We start from the raw sequence: 18,073 nt of genomic DNA, 5'->3' as shown, positions 1-18,073 counted from the left end.
CCCTTATGGATTCTATTTTGAGAACTGGTGTCTAAAACACAAGTTTCCCCTACCTCCAACTAGACAAATGTCCCTAACCCTCAAAACTATCAGACTAAAGAAGAACAGAGAAGGGGCTAGAAAGAAACAGAAAGAGGGAGTGACAAAGGAAAAGCTATAGAGAACTACTCAAGCTTCCTACTCTAGATTGAGGAGATGAAAAAGGTTGGTTTGCTCTTTGAGGGCAGAATCTTACTTATAGACTCTCCATAAACATGTAAGTAAATCAATATAGTCTCTGAAAGATCAGGGACCACCTCTTATCTGCTCTTTGTGTCTCCTCCATTTCTCAGCACAGTGTTCTCTGTACACAGATATTTAATAAAGTTTGCTCAGTGAATGAATAAAAAGGCTGAGGCCTGGGTTCTGGAGTGGATGAACAGTACACCACAATCACAGAGGATGCTCTCCAGGGATGAGTGATACAGCCTTCGATATGGAATGATTATGACTTCTCCAAAGTGGGGACCCAGAGCAAATGCCTATGTATTAAATTGTCTCTGTCCAGGGTGCATCCCTAGCATACAGTAAAACTTTTAAAGAAGGGAAGCAAGAGCAGAGACATGAAAGACTGGGGTACTTTTTTCTTCAGGCTAAGAATCTATGTCGGAAGATGGGGGAGGAGAGTCATTCCTGGGCAAGAGAATAACATTCCCAGCTTCGAGGAAGTCTAGAACATTTCCACCTGGTTTGACTGGTTTAGGTTTGTTTTCATCGTGTTAAGGAATGGAGATAGATTTATTGAATCACCCTTAACATTGGCTTTGATGCCTTATTCTCCTACCATCAATCAATCAACGAGCATTTTTATTAAGCTGCTCTAGGAGCTAGGAATCTAAGCATAAAGAACACAATCCACACCCCCAATGAGCTTGCGCAAGCACCATGAGAAGTAGGGACCCCATCTCATCCACACTCTATCTCCCACAGTACACAGATCAGTTGCTCGATCAACATTTATTGTCATGTGCTGTGTTGCTTAGGAGAGGGTGTTCCTAGGAGCCTAGGTGTTCCCAGGATGTTCCTGGGAGCCCTGCCATTCTTCTGTTGCGTCCTGGGGGCGGAGCTTAGGTGAGACGGGGCGTGTCCAGGGGGTGGGGCGTACCTGGGGCGGGGCGTTCCTAGCCAAGGGCGTTGCTGTCGGCGGAGCTTGTGTGGGGCGGGCCCCACGCAGGTCTCGGGCGCTGCCAATGAGTCCATTCGGGGCGGAGCTGGGGCCGGAGCCGGCGGTCTCAGAAGCAGGAAAGGGAAAACGAAGGTATCCCCAGGCTCGTAGCACTCGCAGCCGCCGCCATCCCGCTCTCCTTGTCCTAGCTACGCGCATCCAGCCTAGAGCCCAGCATCCACCTATCTCTCTCCGGAGCCTCCCTGGCCGGGGAACGAGCCTCACTCCTCCCTGGCCGGGGAACGAGCTTCCCTTGCAACGGCAGAGCCCGCAGCCTGGGAAGGAGGCCTCGGGGAGCATCCAGGCCCAAGGCGAGCGGCATCCGAGCGAGCCCGGGCATCGCCTCCCTGCATTCGGAGAGGGAGCGTAGCCCACAGCGGGGGCGCAAGCCATGTCGGAGCCCGGGAAGGGGCCGGACGAGCCCGACGAGGGCCAGTACGACTCGGGCATCGAGTCCTGGCGCTCGCTGCGCTCCCTGCCCGAGCCGCCCCTCACCTCGGGGCCCCCTGACGGCTGCCCCCCGCCTCGGAGCGGGACCCGGCCCCCTTCAGGGACCAAGGAGGACCTGAAGGAGGAAGATGGGGAGCGGATGGACTCCGCCTACGGCTCTTCTTCGCTCACCGAGACTTTGCCCCCGCTGGGGGCCCCTGAGGCCGTCGAGGGCGGGGAACCCCGCGAGCAGGAGGTCGGTGTGGGACCGCTCAGCCCGCAGCAGCTGGAGGCGCTCACCTACATCTCTGAGGATGGAGACACGTGAGTCTGGGGTCCTGATGACCACCGCTATGCCTGTCCCCCAGGAGGTCCTCCCCTAAGGGGACAACCCAGTGTTTCTCCAAAAAGCAAAGAGTCACTGAAGTGGGAGGGGGGTGCTTACTGTCCCCAAGGCCCGTTGGTGACCCAACACCCTAGACTTAAGAGCTGCGCCCTTCTGGTCTCTCTGCCTCCAGCCCAGATCTTAGAACCTGGCATGGCCCATCCACTAGTGTCCATGGGTTAGGGGGGCAGATCAGGCTGAGCTGGCTGGCCAACATCTGCTTCTCCCAAGACTGTACAGCAGTTTCATTGACAGAGCCCCATGAAAAACTCCACCAACCAACCTTAGAGATAATACGGCACTATTGGTTAAGAAGAATGAATCAGTTGACCTGGTTCTTTCTGTGTTGGGGAGGGGGTGAGAAGGAGGAGTCCCTGCTTGTTTAATATCTAGAATTACTCCCCTCCCCCAACCTCTAGAAACCCCAGACTCAGGAAGTAAAGCTTCCCAGGATTTGAATGAGGGGACAGAGAGGAAGGATTATAGAAGTAGGAGTTTCCAAGTACTAGGGAGAAGGGGGCTGGGCCTCGGGAGACTGAGAGGGGATAGAGGCCCTTGGAGGGCAAAGATCGGGGTTGAGGGATGTGCGTCAGGGGGGAGGGGGGACAACCCCTTCACATCAGATAGACCAGGGCAAGGTCTAGCCTTGTTACTGCCACTTCTCCTTAGGTTGAGAAAGGGGAAGTCAGGGATGAGGTCAGTGTTCTGCACTCCCCCTCCCACCCTCAAACCTCCTTCTATCAAGCCCAGGTGCTGTTTGGGAGTATAAACTATGTACGTGTGAAGGTCTGGTGGGAATGGGGAGGAAGGACAATTGTTTGCCTGTGAGGGGAGAGTTAAGCTGTCTGGGGAGAGAGTGCTTGCCCCATCCTCTTTCTTTGAGATTAGGGGATTTTTAGGCCTAACATTCTTTCTTTGGCCTGGGGTCCAGGAGAAGTAGGATTGGCTGGGGTGTAAGGCAAAGTGTGTTTAATTAGGGGTAGGGGTTGGGGTTGGAGATGCTGCCCCACCCCCTCCAACTTCCAGATTCAGTTAACCTTTATTAAGTGTCTACTAAAAGCAAAGCACCCTGATAGATTCTTAGGGTCACAACATGCATAAAGGTAACCCAGCTCCTGCCCTCAGGCAAAGAGTAGGGTGGGAGTAGGCAGCAAACTATACGTAAGTGGCTACTAGAATAAGGGAGAGGCCCATTTGTTTTAATTCTTCTTTGCAACATGACTAATGTGAAAATGTGCTTAATTAGAATGTATGTGTAGAGCTGATGTAAGATTGCATGCTGTCTTGGGGAGGCAGGGAGGGGGAGAAAATTTAAAACTTATGGAAGTGATTGTTGAAAACTGAAAACAAATAAACTAATTATTAAAAAAAAAGAATAAGGGAGAGGCTAATAAGAGAAAAGTATGATCAGTGCTAAGAAGAAATTTGAGGATTGGGAGATCCTACTTGCTCCTGGCCTGGAGGCCACCCACATGCCTGAAAACTGGTGGTCTTGTCTAGGCCTGAGTTCACTTCTGTCTAGTCTGAATAGCACTGCACCAGATATCTCCAGGTCCCCTACACCCTAAACCTTTGAGGTTACCCCTTAGGCATTCACTGGGCAAATATCTTACACTGTTTCAAAGGGTGTGGATAATATCCATGCAGTTGGAGGAAGAGGAATAAACTTAAAATAACATATAGGATTAAAAGTCAGATTACTGGAATGAGAGCATGGGACCAATTTCTGGGCTTTTCAGAAGCATCGAAGAAGGAAGAAAACAGGATAAAGACGTTAGCGTGCAGGCCTAGGTGATGAGAATTCTGGGTTTGTTCCCCAGAGGGCTTCCCCTAATGGAGTTGTCAGTCAGGGGAGGGTGGGGGGAGAAGGGGAGGGTACTTCCCCTCAGAGGTGTCTAGGGTAGGGGAGGTATGAGAAGTGGGAAAAGAGGAAGTCAGAGGAAGGGAGATGAGGAAAGGAGGGAGGTGGCTTCTGGAATGTGACCCAGAGAGCACAGCTCAGAGCAGAAAGGGGATTTCCAGAGCCTGCTCCTCCTCCCAGGACTGTCCCAGCCCCAGCCCCAGCCCTCCCTCCCTGCTATCAGACTGAGCCCTGACCCCAGCCTTGGCTCTCTCTGTACCCATCTACCTTGATCACCCGCCCCAGCTGTTCTGGTCCAAACCATCCCCACCCCCTTCCTTCCACTTCTCCTTTCCCAGCTGTTAGGGGGGAAACCCCAGTCCATGGGACTTTCCCTCCCATCTGTCTCTCCCCCCGCCCTTGTTATCCTCTCCCATAGTAGGAGGGTGGGCTAAGCCAAGACTTAGACCACCACTCCATGTTCCTTCAAATAGACCATCTGCCCTCTGCCTCTATGGGTCTGGTAATGTCAGGTGTCCAACCTCAAGGGTAGGAGGAGCAATCATGGGCAAACAAGTCAGGTTGTCACCTAGGCAACCTAAACACCTAGTATCTGTACCAGGCACCAGTAGACTTGATCCTCCAGCTGTGGAAGTAGACACTCTCTAATTAGTGAACAGGGAGTTCCCTCAGTGGGCATCCCTTATCCCCTTCTTGTCTCTGGGGATGATATATGTGGCCCTCTGAGGAAGGTGGGATGAAGTTAATGCTTCTTTCTTGTCTCTTCTACTTTCTGGGGTGGAGTAATAATATTAGGGTAGCAATGGTCCTGGAAACCCCCTTTCCCCTTTTCACTTTGGTTATGAGTTGACTCACAGGGGCAACTTTAGGAGCAGAGACCTAAAGGTCAAGGTAGGGCAAGAGGGGAGTCAAATCAGTTTTCACCCTGACCCCAACCCTCCAGAATCCCTTAAGGAGGATGGGGAAATCCATTCTCTCCCATCTATTTCCTCTCTCAGACTTTCACTTCCGGCCCCTACCTGTTGAATAGTTGTTCCACAGATTCCTGGCCCATCCTCTGACACTCACTCCTGCCCTCTGCCTTCCCTCCCCTCAGGCTATTACACCTGGCTGTGATCCACGAGGCTCCTACAGTGCTTCGCTGCTGCCTAGCTCTGCTGCCCCAGGAAGTCTTGGACATACAAAATGACCTTTTTCAGGTGGGTAGATGAAGCATGAAGACTGTGCAAGGGCACCACCCTATCCCCCCCCCAGCCAAGCAGAGCAGCTTCGCTGGTTCTTCTCCCATGAAAACCTGAGGCCATGGCCTGATTGTTCATTCTATGAGCTTTTATTAAGCCCTAACTATCCTCTGGCACTGTACACCAGTCTTTGGCCTCAAGGAGATCATGTTATATTGGAAAGAAACAACATGAACTCAGGCAGGCTAGGGACTGTCCCTGCAAGGGTGAAGAGACTACCTTTCCCAGTGCAGTAAGACATCTCCCCTTCCACCTTAAGGTAGTGCCTCACCTTGTCCAGTAGTCTATGTGGTTGGAGGCAAAGCACGTTCTATATATTAACTCGTTTGATCCTCACAACAACCCTCTGAGGCAGGTGCTGTTCTTATCCCCATTTTACAGATGAGAAAACTGGCCCAGATAGCCACAGGTTATGAGACTTGCCCAGAGACCTATAATTAGTAAGTTCCTGAGACAGGATTTGAACCTAGACCTTCCTGGTTCCAAGGCCAGTTTTGCATTCATGAGGCTACAGCTACCTCTTGTACCTAGAAAAGTAGATATAAAATATAGAACAAGAAGGATTTCTTTGAGGAGGTATCTAGTATCTGGGTGTGGGGAGGGGATAGATGGTGGTGGAAATCAAGGTAGGCTTCCTGTAGGAGGAAGGAACTTAAACTGAGTTTTGAAGGATGCTAGGGATTTTGTGAGGATTTTTTATTTATTTTATGAGCAAGATAGATGGTTCAATGGATACAGAGTCCTGGAGCTGGAGTCAGAAAGACCTGAGTTTAAATCCAGTCACAAACACTTATTAGTTGTGTGACCCTGGGCAACTCACTTAACCTCTATTTGCTTTAATCCACTGGAGAAGGAAATGACAAACCACTCCAGTGGTTTGGGGTAGTTAGGTAGAGCCATAGGCCTGGAGTCAGGAAGATCTGAGTTCAAATCCAACCTCAAACACTTACTAGCTGTGTTACCCTGGGTAAATCACTTAACCTCTGTTTGTCTTAATCTAGTGGAGAAGGAAATGGCAAATCATTCCAGTATCTTTGCCAAGAAAACTCCATGGACAGTGTGACCCACAGAGTCAGGAAAAGTCAGATAGGACTGAACAACAACAAGAGATTTTTATAAGAAGGAGAGGCACATAAGGAAAGTGTACTTCCCCAGTTTTGGGTGACAGTATAGACAAAAGGCATAGAGACAGATGGGTGACAGCAAATAAAAAGTTTGGCTCTCGAAAGACAGTACTATACAATAAACCTGGAAAGCTAGGCCAGAAAAATTCAAAATGAAAAAAATTCCAGTGCAGAAAGGCAGAGATAGTCAATGCATCCTTCTCAGATCATAATGCAATAAAAATTATATGTAATCAAAGGTCATGGAAAGATAAACCAAAAATTAATTGGAAACTAAATAATCTAATCCTGAAGAATGAGCGGGTTAAACCACAAATCATAGAAATAATCAACAACTTCACTCAAGAGAATGACAGTAATGGGACAACCTACCAAATCTTATGGGATGCTGCAAAAGCAGTGCTTAGGGGTCGTTTCATGTCATCGAACGCCTACCTGAATAACATAGAGAAAGAGGAGATCAACGACCTGGGCATGCAGCTGAAAAAGCTAGAAAAAGAACAAATTGAAAATCTCCGAGTAAATACCAAATTAGAAATACTGAAAACCAAAGGAGAGATTAATAAAAAGGAAATTAAGAAAACTATTGAACTAACAAAATGAAAAAAAAGTGGGTTAAAGCCTAATTGTGACAGTAATTAAAGTTTGTATTTTATCCTATAGCACAGGGAGTAAGGCAGTGCTGTAGCTTCTTGAGCATCAGACTTATAATTCAGATGTATTAAGGTGGCTGCCTTGAGGACCGACTCCTTCCTTATCAACAAAATAGGGATAATTGCAGCACCTTCCTTCCAGGGTAGCTGTGAGGATCAAAGGGGATATTTGTATGGAGAGGAGATTGTTCTTGTTTCCTTTGCCTTACTAATGTCTAGGGGGGCCTGTTCTCCCTACAAGCTCATAATCCTAGTCATCCATAGGGAGGGAATATCCAGTGTTGCCTTCAGGAAAGGAGTAATATGCTCCATAGTGTATGCTAACTGTCCTTTGAGGCTTGGTCTCCTGGAGGTTGGAGGTTGAAATGGGGCCTTTGAGCTGGGCTGTCTTTACAATCCAGACTCAAGCTCTCACTAGTTTCTCCTTTCTGAACTTCAGTTTCATTAACCCATGTATAAAGCCAAGACACTTATACCTAAATTACCTCAGGAGGCTTTGGACACAATTGGAGTGAGAACTTGACCTCCAACCCTCTGCCCTCTTCCTACCTAGGCCTGGCTTGTCTTGCACCTTCTCATTTGTATGTCCACATTACACAGAGTGCCATTCCCCTGTCCTTGGTAATAATAACAATAGCTAACATTTATATAGGATCTACAATGTGCCAGACAAGTGCTTTACAAATATCTATCTCCTTTGATTCTCATATCAACCCTGGGAGGTTATTATTCCAATTGTGTAGATGAGGAAACTGAGGCAAACAGAGGTCAGAGATTTGTCCCCAGGATCACACAGCTAGTAAGTGTCTGATGAACTCAGGTCTTCCTGATTCCAGGTCCAGGGCTCTATCCATTGGACCACTTAGCTACACCTAAACTGCTGGAGTGGTTTGCCATTTTTTTTTCCAGTGAATTATGGCAAATAGAGGTTAAATGATCAGGTCACACAGCTAGTAAGGATTTGCAGCTGGATTTGAATTCATCTTCCTGACTCCAGTCCCAGGGCTCTATCCACTGCACTACTTAGCTTCCTTCTCAGTGTTCTAGACAATTCTCAGAAAATGAATTATAGGGGCAGCTAAAAGACTCAGTAGATAAGAGTACCAGCCTGGAGTCAGGAAGCCCTGAGTTCAAATCCAACCTCAGACACTTACTATCTGTTTGACCCTGGGCAAGTCACTTAACCCCCATTGCCTTGAAAAACAAACAAACAAACAAAAAGTTGTAAAGAAAATATGAATCTGCACTGATCGAGGAAGTTTCCTTCCCAAGTAGGTCACTCTACCAATGCAATCCCAGTGTAGTCCCTCTCTGTCCCTTGTATCTCCCTGGGTTGTTGTGAAAAGTTCTTTGTAAATAACATATGTGTATGGTAACACTGAGGTTAATTTGTCCTCACTCCTGCCCCAGTCTCCAGGGGAAACCCATAAGTAAGGTTTTGATGAAGCTTTTATGGAAAAGAATAGATAATATAGTAACTTGACCTCTGAGAATGAAAAGGGGAAATTCTGGGGGATCTAAGTATTGCCCAGAGGCAGGGGATTAGAGAGAATAACGTCCCTAACACCTCCCTCCCCCACCTCTCTTTCCCTAATCTGATGCCTATAGACAGCCCTGCACTTGGCAGTATACTTGGACCAGCCTAGCACAGTCCAGGCCCTAGTGCAGAAAGGAGCAAGCCGGACGCTGCAGGACAGGCATGGGGACACGGCCCTACACCTGGCCTGTCAACACCAGCACCTGGACTGCGCCCGCCACCTCCTGGAAGCAGCCCCTGAGCAAGGTCGGAGCCAACACCATCATCCGGAGCTCCGGCTACAAAACTGGCAAGGTAACATAATGAATCTGCTGAAGGGGGGGTACCATTGAGGTGGGATGGGGTGATGACTCACTTGTGAAAGGAGACAGACAGGGAGGAAACAGAAAGCTGAAAACAGGAATACTTGGCTTCCACAAGCACTTACTACGGCACCTGGGCAAAGCATTTTAACCTCCCGCAGCTTCAGTTTCCTCATCTGTAAAATAGGGATGAAATACCTACTTCACGCTGTTGTTGTGAGGCGCAAATAGCATCAGTAAAGTCCTTTGCAAACCTTAAAGCATTGTTGTTATCATGGTTATGATTCCCCATATCCTTCTAACATGATGGAGGTGATAACTTGACGCCCCCCTTTCCTTCCTACTCAGGCTTGGCTTGTCTACACCTTGCTACTTTGCAGAGAAATCGGCAGCTAATGGAATTACTTCTTCAGAACGGAGCGGACATTGACATCCAGGTGAGGGAGCCAGGCCCATCTCCTTCTCCAGTCAGTCTTAGACTCATTTGAGTATCCATAATACCCAGAAAGTTCCCTCTTTCCTCAGTGGCTCCAAGGAGAAAGCTGTAGTAGAGAGATGGGGGCAAGGTTGGGGAGGGGAGCCCTCTACTCTGGAAAGTTGAGGAGGATGAGGCTTGTAGCCCTTGGGAGGGGTAAATGTAATGAGTTCCTCTCCTGGCTGTCCTCTGGACATTTTCTACCACCCCTTCCTTTTATGTGTCTCCCCTGTTGCAATGTAAATTCCTTAAGAGCAGACCCTCTTTTACCTTTTATTTATACTCTCAGTGCTTTGCCCATAGTAAGTGCTTAATGAAAGCTAGTTGACCAACTAACTGATCAATAATGTCTGTAATCCCCATTAGGAGGGCACCAGTGGAAAGACAGCCCTTCACCTGGCCGTGGAGACACAAGACAGGGCATTGGTGCGGTTCCTGCTTCGGGCAGGGGCTCGGGTAGATGCCAGAATGCACAATGGCTGTACTCCCCTCCACCTGGCTGCTGGGCGCCACCTGTCGGGAATTGCTGCCACTCTGTGCCAGGCGGGTGCTGACTCCTTGCTCCGGAATGTGGAAGATGAGACACCACAGGACCTAGCTGAAGATGTAAGTACAGTTCCTCTCCCTCTCCATACCCCTAGAACACTGAACTAGGAGGAAGAAGGCCTGGGTTCTTGTCTCCACTCTTGTCTGAGTGTGCCTCACTTTTCTCTATTATAAAATGAAGGAACTGGACCAGGTGATCCCTAATGTCTCTTCTGGGTCTGGCCTTATGCATGTGCTTTATGAACCTTAGCCCATAGGGGCTGCCCATGGGGTAGCATGGCTATTGGTCAGTTTCTTGATTTCACTCAAAAACCCCCAAGAATCCTTCCTGAAAAGGAATTGGGAAGTAGCTTCTGGATTCCTGCCCACTCCAATAGACTCTGGGAATTCCATCTTCTTGACCTATTTGTGCTTTCCCCACCCCCACCCTGCCTCCTGTTTCCCCTAGCCCTCTAACCTCCCTGTCTCTCTCTTCTCTCCCTCCAGCCGCTCACTCTCCTGCCCTTTGATGACCTGAAGATTTCTGGGAAGCCACTGTTATGTACTGACTGAAGCCAGGCCTGGGCTCTTATAGCCTCCTTCCTCAACCCAACCTCCTCAACTAGGCACTGCCCACACTCCAGCTCACAAGGGTGATCAGCAGCTGCTCTGCGCCTTTCACTGTCTTCATTGTCCTACCACAGAAGGGGTTGTTGTGGGTGCAAGGGCCACTGAGAGATGGGATTGGAGGCTACAGGCTGAGCAGCATCTTTATGAGCTGAGAGAACTCAGGATCCCAAGGAACGGACAAAGAAACTATACCACAGAGGCAGTTTGGGAGGAAATTAACTTTCTTAGACTCAGTCATCACAGGAAGGAGGACAGAGATGCTTGCAACAGCAGGGGTCCTCTCTCCCCTTTACAAATATGGAACCAGAGACTTGACCCATGCTGGTTTACCTAGGAGCTGTAGCCCTGTTACTGGGAACACTTCCAGAGCAAGCCTGAAGCAAGTGGCTGAGGAAAGTGGATGTGGAATCACCAGGAGTTGGTCCTGTAGGAAAACCTCATCTTGTTGCAGAGGATTAGTAGGAAATAGTTGTTTAAGGGACTTCTGTGAGAGAAACACTGGACTGTATTTTGAGAAAGAAGAATGACATGACACTAAAAAAAGCAGAGTGTTTTAACTGTTTTTCCCCCATCTCCTTCTCTCTCAATTTTTAAAAATATTTTCTCACCAAATCAGATGACAGGTCAGAAGGCTCAGGGAATAATCCCAGATAGAAAAGGGAAGTGAAAATAGAAAGGGATGGAGAGAGCCCCATGGTGTAATGGAAAGAGCGATGGATTTGGGGTCAGGGGTCCTGGGTTCCAATCCAAGTTCTGCCACAGTGAATGATGTTGGACAAGCCCCTTCACCTCTCTGAGCCTCAGTTTCTTCATCTGTCAAACTGAAGGAGTTGAACTGGATGACATCTAAGGTCCTTCCCAGCTCTAAAGTTTCTGACCCTTTGACTGACTGACAATCAGCTGACCAGCCCTCTTCACTCTTCCTCCTGTCCCTTCCCTCCCACTCTGTCTTTGCAGCCTAAACACTTTGTCCAGCACATTGGGACTGTGGGAAAAGAACAGAAAGAGGGAAAGAGTGCCCGTGCCCTTCACTATCCAAGCAGGGCAACAGTATTATTAAAGAGGGCATCTGGTGGCAGAGAGGGCACAGGGCTGAACCTCAGTTCAAATCCTGCCTCAGATACTGACTGTGTGATGGTCTGCCTCAGTTCCCTCATCTGTAAAATGGGGATAATAATAGCACCTACTTTGCTGGGTTGTAGTTGAGGATCAAAGGAGATAATTTGTGTATAAAGTGCTTGACACAGGACCTGGCTCATAGTAGGTGCTTATGTAAATGCTTGTTTCCTTCCCCTCTAACTTACAGATGAAGAAACAGGCTCAGAAGAAATGACTTGGCCAAGCTCCCAAGGGTCGTCTGGCATCCCAGCTGGTTTATTCCACTGAGGCATGACTCTACAAGAAGGGGGGAGGGGGACATGTGCAGGTGTGTGCAGCTTTGTAGTCAGGGAGTCAGTAAACATGCATGAAGTGCCTACTGGGCGCAGAGCCCTGGGATCATGAAGGGAGTGCTGCCCTCAGCGGGGTTACAATGTTACCAAGGAGACATTGACAAATATCTCAGTACCAGAGCACACACAAGCCGGGAAGAGGCTAGGATTCTGCGGAAGGTGGGCTTTTATCTGGGACCCGGGAACGTGCCCGGGGGTGGGGAGACGAAGGATCCGTGTAGAGGCCTGTGGCCAGCGCAGCACGTGGGGCCTGGAAGTAACTGAGACGTCTTGTAGACCAACTTCCTCATTTTATAAAAAGAAATTGAAGTGGAAGGAGAGAAACGTTTCATGCCTCTCGGGAACAATGGGTGGAGGGGGGGGAGTCGAGTTGCAAGAAAGCGATCTCGGGGCGCCCGGGAGACTGCAGGCCTGGTAATGCAGAAGGGGGCTGTAAACTTCCAGGGACAGTGGAAGATTCGGGCTCTCTTGAAGGCGCTTGGGAGCTGAAGCTCTCCGCTGTGACCACGAGGTGGCGCTGCGGGACGGAGCCGGCTCAGGGGCTGGAGCTCCGGGGTAGAGCGGGAGGGGGTGCAGCCTGGGCAGAGGCCGACTCAGGAGCTGCACGGGATCTTCTCCGAGGCCCGGAGCCGAAGCTCCCCCATAGGTCACGAGGGGGCGCTGCGAGTTAGGGTCCCGGTGGGGCGCCCGAGGCTGCATTCCCCCTCCCAGCCGTCGGGCGGCGCTGCAGCGGGGGGCGGCGCCCGCTCGGGGCTGTGTTGCGTGGCAGGAGCCGGAGGAGCCCCGGGAGGCGGGGAGGCTAGTGGCTGACACTTCCGGCAGCCGCTCCAACCTAGGGGAGGAGGAAGCGGCGGCGGCGGCAGCTCCCCGGGAACCTCAGAATCCTCCCCCTCTCCCTCCCCCCTCCCCCGCGTGCCCCGGATTCCCCTCCCCCTTCCCCCCGCGGCGGCCCCGACCATGGAACGCAGGTGAGCACGAGCGGCCGGGCCCCCCACGTGACCCACCCCCTCATCCTCCACGTGACCGCCCTCGGAACGGAGCGGGCGAGGAGGAAGCCGAGGGGGGGCGGTTGAGGATGAGGATGGAGATAAAGAGGGCGAGAGGAGCCGGGCTGAGGATGGGCGGCGGCCAGGTCGTTGCCACGGGGCCGCTCGGTGAGCCCGAGCCGGGAACAGAGGGGGGATTGTGTAGCCCGAGGGGCGGGCCCATCCCTGGGGACAGGGAAGGAGGGGCGGCCTCCCCAGCCCCAAAGAGAGCACCTTTGTTCAGGCCGCGGGGGGAGGCTCTTTGGGGGGCTCCCATCCCCCCTGCTGAATAGAACCCGCGTGGGAGCCCAGGGAGAGCCAAGGGTGGGCAGCCCCCTCTCACCCATCAGGGCTGCCCCCGGGCGTTCGGGGGGGGTGCGGGGGTCACGGGAAGAGCCCCCACGGATTCACACGTCTTTGACCCTGCAGGTGGTGGGCGGCCTGGGTGCTGGTCACCTTCCCCGCCCTGGGAATGGGAGGGGAGGCTCCGGAGGCTGCCCCGGAGCACTGGACCGAGTTCTGGTTCGTCCGATTCCTAGTGAATGCTGCTGGCTACGCTAGCCTCCTGGTGCCGGGCTACTTGCTGGTCCAGTACTTCAAGAGAAGGAATTACCTAGAGACAGGTGTGTGTGTGAGAAAAGACTTGGAGGCCTGCGACAGGGGCCTGGAGCAGGGGGTTGTTTGGGAGAGGGGAGACGGTGACAGCGATCCTGACCCTGCTCAACCCCTTCCCCAGGCCGGGGCCTTTGCTTCCCCGTCATTCGGGATTGCGTTTTTGGCAATGAGCTCAAGCCTTTGGACGAACCCCCAGCAGCTCCCCGACCGGAGCTGGCAGAAACCACCAGAACTCGACAGCTCCTCAAACTGCTGTTCTGTACTGGGGGGCTTCAGGTAGGTCGATTCCACTCTTTGCAGCATGAAGGGGCTGATTGCTTGGCTACTAACCAGTAGTAAGCTGGCTGTGCCAGTAGGATGGGCTCAAAGCCCCTGGATGGTGTGTACTCGTATCAGACTGGGGTATAGACACCAACAAGGTGGGGTTAGGAAGAAGGGAGACACTGATTCCTATAGCAGGTACTATGTGATAGGCATTGCTCTGACTGGTCGGTATGTATTAAAATCTTTGATCCTCAGCTACAACCCTGCAAAGTAGAGAACTACTATTATGCCCATCTTGCAGTTGAGGAAACTGAGGCAGACGGTCACACAGCTAGCCAGTGTCTGAGGCAGGATTGGAACTGCCTCCAAGTTCAGCCCTGTGCCCTCTCTGCCACCATCTGCCCTCTCTAATAATACTGTTGCCCTGCTTGGATAGTGAAGGGCACGGGTACTCTTTCCCACTTTCTGTTCTTTTCCCACAGTCCCAGTGTGCTGGACAAGGTGTTTAAGCTGCAAAGACAGAGTGGGAGGGAAGGGACAGGAGGAAGAGTGAGGAGGGCTGGTCAGCTCATTGTCAGTGAGAGGGTCAGAGACTTTAGAGCTGGGAAGGACCTTAGATGTCATCCAGTCCAACTCCTTCAGTTTGACATGTGAAGAAACTGAGACCCAGAGAGGTGAAGGGGCTTGTCCAGCATCACTCACTGTGGCAGAACTTGGATTGGAACCCAGGACCCCTGACCCCAAATCATTCTTTCTATATCACCATGGTGTTATGAGTAGTGGGTTTATTTATCTGCCCCTTCTCCTTAGTAATCTATGCTTTAGACTGTAAAGTTGGGCTATGGGGTGAGCGTTTCTGTAGCTTGTCAGTCAACTTGCCTTTGTTAAATGCCTGCGATGTGCCAGACACTGTGCTAAGTGCTGGAATTGGAAGGTAAAAGATACTTCCTGTTTTCAAGGAGTTCCCAGTCTAATAGGAGAGACAACACGCAAACAAACGATGTATAAACTCTATACAGAATAAATTGGGAGATAATCAACACCCTCAGGATGCTAGACTTAAGAGGGATCAGGAAAGGTTTCTTGTAGAAGATGGCAGAATTTTGACCAGGACTTGAAAGAAGGCAGGAGGACACAGGGGAGGGAGAACGCTCCAGATATGGGTGATAGGCTATGAAAATTCCCCACGTTGGGTGGGGCAGATTCTTATTTGACAACAGCAAGGAAGCCAGTATTACAGAGCAAGTGGAGGAGTATGAGGTGAAAAGGAACTTGACAGTTTATGAAGGGTTCTGAATGCTAAACAAAGTATTTGATATTCAATTCTGTAGGACGTAGGGATGCACTAAAGTATATTGAAGGGGATGATGTGGTCAATCAAACCTACACTTTAAGATCAGTTTGGCAGCTAAGTGGATGATAGACTGGAGTGGGACAGATTTGAAGCAAGGTGTTCATGAGGGCCTGCACTAGGGTGGTGGCAGTGTCAGAGGAGAGAACAAGCCGATGAGATCATAAAGTGAAATAAAGGGAGACGAGGACACAGTGTAGAGCCCTAGAGGACACCTACCACTAGTGCACATGACTTAGTGATCCTGCACAGGAGGCTGGGAAGAAACAGGCAGGAGGAAGAACTAGGAGAGTGATGTCATGAAGACCTAGAGAGGAGACTCAAGAGGGAGACCCCATGGATGGCAGGCAGAATACCTAGATTCTGTCAACGCTCTATTTTGTGACCTCAGGGCAGTCAGTGTTTAGAATAGAGGTGGGCATGATCCCTGTCCTCTCTGCCCAGCATAGCTGGGTTGTGTTAGATAATAGACATATATGTCTATTTCAGAAGTACTCTAAATTGCTTACCTGTACTCATTAACGTCTGTTTGACTTGGGGATAAAGGAGTGTGTGTGTGCGTGTGTGTGCGTGCATGTGTGTGTGCGTGCGTGCATGTGTGCATGTGTGTGTGTGTACACACAGGTACGTACACTCCCTCTCTGTATAGAATCCCTATATTGACAAATTACAGCATTATGATCTCACCTTTATCAAGGCAGACTAGGCAGGCTTAAGCATTTGTATAACTCTTTGAAGAATCAAAAGTCACATGCAGGTTTTAAGTGAGATACACAAAATTGGAAATAATAGAGGCCAAAGTCACGGAATCACAATAACCAAGCAGTGACTGGAACATTCTCAGAGTAAGTCCTGCAGGTGGAGCTTGTGCTTTTCCAGTTTCCCATAATCCCTCAGGGTAGCAGTGGCTAGGCTACCTGTTGTCCTTTGTAGTCATGCAGGGCTATCTGGAAGCACAACCAAAGAACGCAGGCTTAGAGTTGATTCTACGTGTCAGTTAATTTCTGACTTGAATGGGAATGACTGTCTAGTCCCTGTAAGCATGTATATAACGGAGTGGACTCTAAAGCAAGAGATAATTGTGTTTTAATAGTGGTATTGACTTTTCTCTGGAAAGGGAGAATTGTTACCTGTTTTGCCTCCTAGACTTAACTCACCTCTTTTCTCTCTGTATCTTTCTCCCTCCTTTTGCCTGCTTCTTCCAGTCCACTCTGTTAATGGGTTCCTAACTTCTCTCTCCCATTTCTCCCAGGCATCATACCTGACTTGGGGTGTACTACAAGAGCGAGTAATGACACGAAACTATGGGGCTACAGATAAAATACCTGGAGAGCGTTTCACTGACTCCCAGTTCCTGGTGCTGATGAACAGAGTGCTAGCACTGACGGTGGCTGGCCTGTGTTGTGTGCTCTGCAAACAGCCCCGGCATGGGGCACCCATGTACCGGTACTCCTTTGCCAGTCTCTCCAACATCCTTAGCAGCTGGTGCCAGTATGAGGCCCTCAAGTTTGTCAGCTTTCCCACACAGGTGCTGGCAAAGGCCTCCAAAGTGATCCCTGTAATGCTAATGGGAAAACTGGTATCCCATCGCAGCTATGAGCACTGGGAATACCTGACTGCTGGCCTCATTTCTATTGGGGTAAGCATGTTCCTGCTGTCCAATGGGCCTGAGCACTATTTTTCCCCAGCCACCACGCTCTCAGGCTTCATCCTGCTTGCTGGCTACATCCTTTTTGACAGCTTTACCTCAAACTGGCAAGATGCCCTATTTGCTTACAAGATGTCCTCAGTGCAGATGATGTTTGGGGTCAACCTCTTTTCTTGCCTCCTCACAGTGGGCTCACTGATACAGCAAGGGGCTCTGGTAGAGGCAATGAGGTTCATGGGGCGACATGGAGAGTTTGCTGCCCACGCCCTGTTGCTATCCATCTGTTCAGCCTTTGGTCAACTCTTCATTTTCTACACCATTGGGCAGTTTGGTGCTGCCACTTTCACTATTATCATGACCCTGCGTCAGGCTTTTGCTATTTTTCTCTCTTGTCTCATTTATGACCATACAGTCACCGTGGTAGGAGGTCTGGGCATGGCTGTTGTGTTTTTTGCCCTCTTTCTTCGAGTGTATGCCAAAGGGCGCCTGAAACAGCGGGGGAAGAAGGTACCTCCAAATGAGGCTCCAATACAAAAGGTCTGAGACACGAGAAAATAGTGTTTAGGAAGAAGTAGCCCTTTATTTTGGATTTTCTTCCTTTTATGTCTGGAGAACAGTGTTTCTTCTAAGGTCACACACCAGCTCCTGCAAACATTGGGGTCTGGGGGCAACCTCCACCTTTGCCTTAAGAATCATGAGTCCTGATTTCAAGGTACTGGTTTTCTTATGAACCCAGCCCTCCCCATCCTACTCAGTATTCAGTTTGTTAAAACTGCTTACCCCCTGCTGACCGGTTTCTACTGTTTTCTCCATTCCTCTGTAGTGCCAGGCCAGCACAACCGTATCATCTAGCTCTGGCTCTAATTAATCCTTCCTGACCCTTGAGAGCTATGTATTCCTTCCCTGGTGAGAAAAGCACAAGGGTTCTAAGTTGCTACTGGTCCCCAGTGGGGGTGGAGGAAGGCTGCTGGAGATGGCCTCACCGAACCTTTTTTACAAGCTCTCCTTATTGGGCCAAGCCCAAGTTTCGGTACTTCAAAATGTAACTTTTACTCAATTAAAAAATGCTGCAAGGGGGATGGACCCTGTGTATGCATTGGGAATAGGGTGGGAGCATATGGTTAAGGGTGGGGACCAGCCTACCAGTCATCCCAGTCACAACCTCACTGCCAAGCAGACCTGTATGATCCGTTTCCGCAAACTGCCAACAACAAACTTGAATTTTGGTGATTGTGGGTAAATATATATATATATTAAATCTTTCCAGGAGAAATAAACTCAGGTTTCAAGTAATAGTGGGGTCTTCCCTTTCTTAATATCTCTTCCCACCCCCAAAAAGGTTTATTTGCCCAG

General features: G+C 50.0%; 2 protein-coding genes across 3 annotated transcripts; both read left to right on the top strand.

The window, feature by feature from the left end:
* Positions 1–1,237: 1,237 nt before the first annotated feature.
* Positions 1,238–10,928, top strand: NFKBIE (NFKB inhibitor epsilon). Its single transcript, XM_072642309.1, has 6 exons — positions 1,238–1,957; positions 4,976–5,078; positions 8,506–8,728; positions 9,085–9,173; positions 9,578–9,817; positions 10,244–10,928. Exons 1-6 carry the CDS (start codon positions 1,596–1,598, stop codon positions 10,307–10,309), a joined length of 1,083 nt encoding a protein of 360 aa, XP_072498410.1. The 5' UTR covers positions 1,238–1,595; the 3' UTR covers positions 10,310–10,928.
* A 1,699-nt stretch (positions 10,929–12,627) lies between these two features.
* On the top strand, positions 12,628–18,013 carry SLC35B2 (solute carrier family 35 member B2). Of its 2 annotated transcripts, none has more exons than XM_072642307.1 (4): positions 12,628–12,785; positions 13,272–13,465; positions 13,579–13,733; positions 16,325–18,013. In XM_072642307.1, exons 1-4 carry the CDS (start codon positions 12,775–12,777, stop codon positions 17,261–17,263), a joined length of 1,299 nt encoding a protein of 432 aa, XP_072498408.1. In that variant the 5' UTR covers positions 12,628–12,774; the 3' UTR covers positions 17,264–18,013. The 2 variants fall into 2 exon arrangements, with proteins under 2 accessions (XP_072498408.1, XP_072498409.1); XM_072642308.1 differs by lacking the exon at positions 12,628–12,785 and adding an exon at positions 12,933–12,971.
* Positions 18,014–18,073: the final 60 nt, after the last annotated feature.

The sequence above is a fragment of the Notamacropus eugenii genome, chromosome 2 (assembly GCF_028372415.1).
Source record: "Notamacropus eugenii isolate mMacEug1 chromosome 2, mMacEug1.pri_v2, whole genome shotgun sequence".
In the NCBI taxonomy this organism is placed as follows: domain Eukaryota; kingdom Metazoa; phylum Chordata; class Mammalia; order Diprotodontia; family Macropodidae; genus Notamacropus; species Notamacropus eugenii.
The sequence above is the reverse complement of the archived record's forward strand: the minus strand, read 5'-3'. Positions and strand labels throughout refer to the sequence as shown.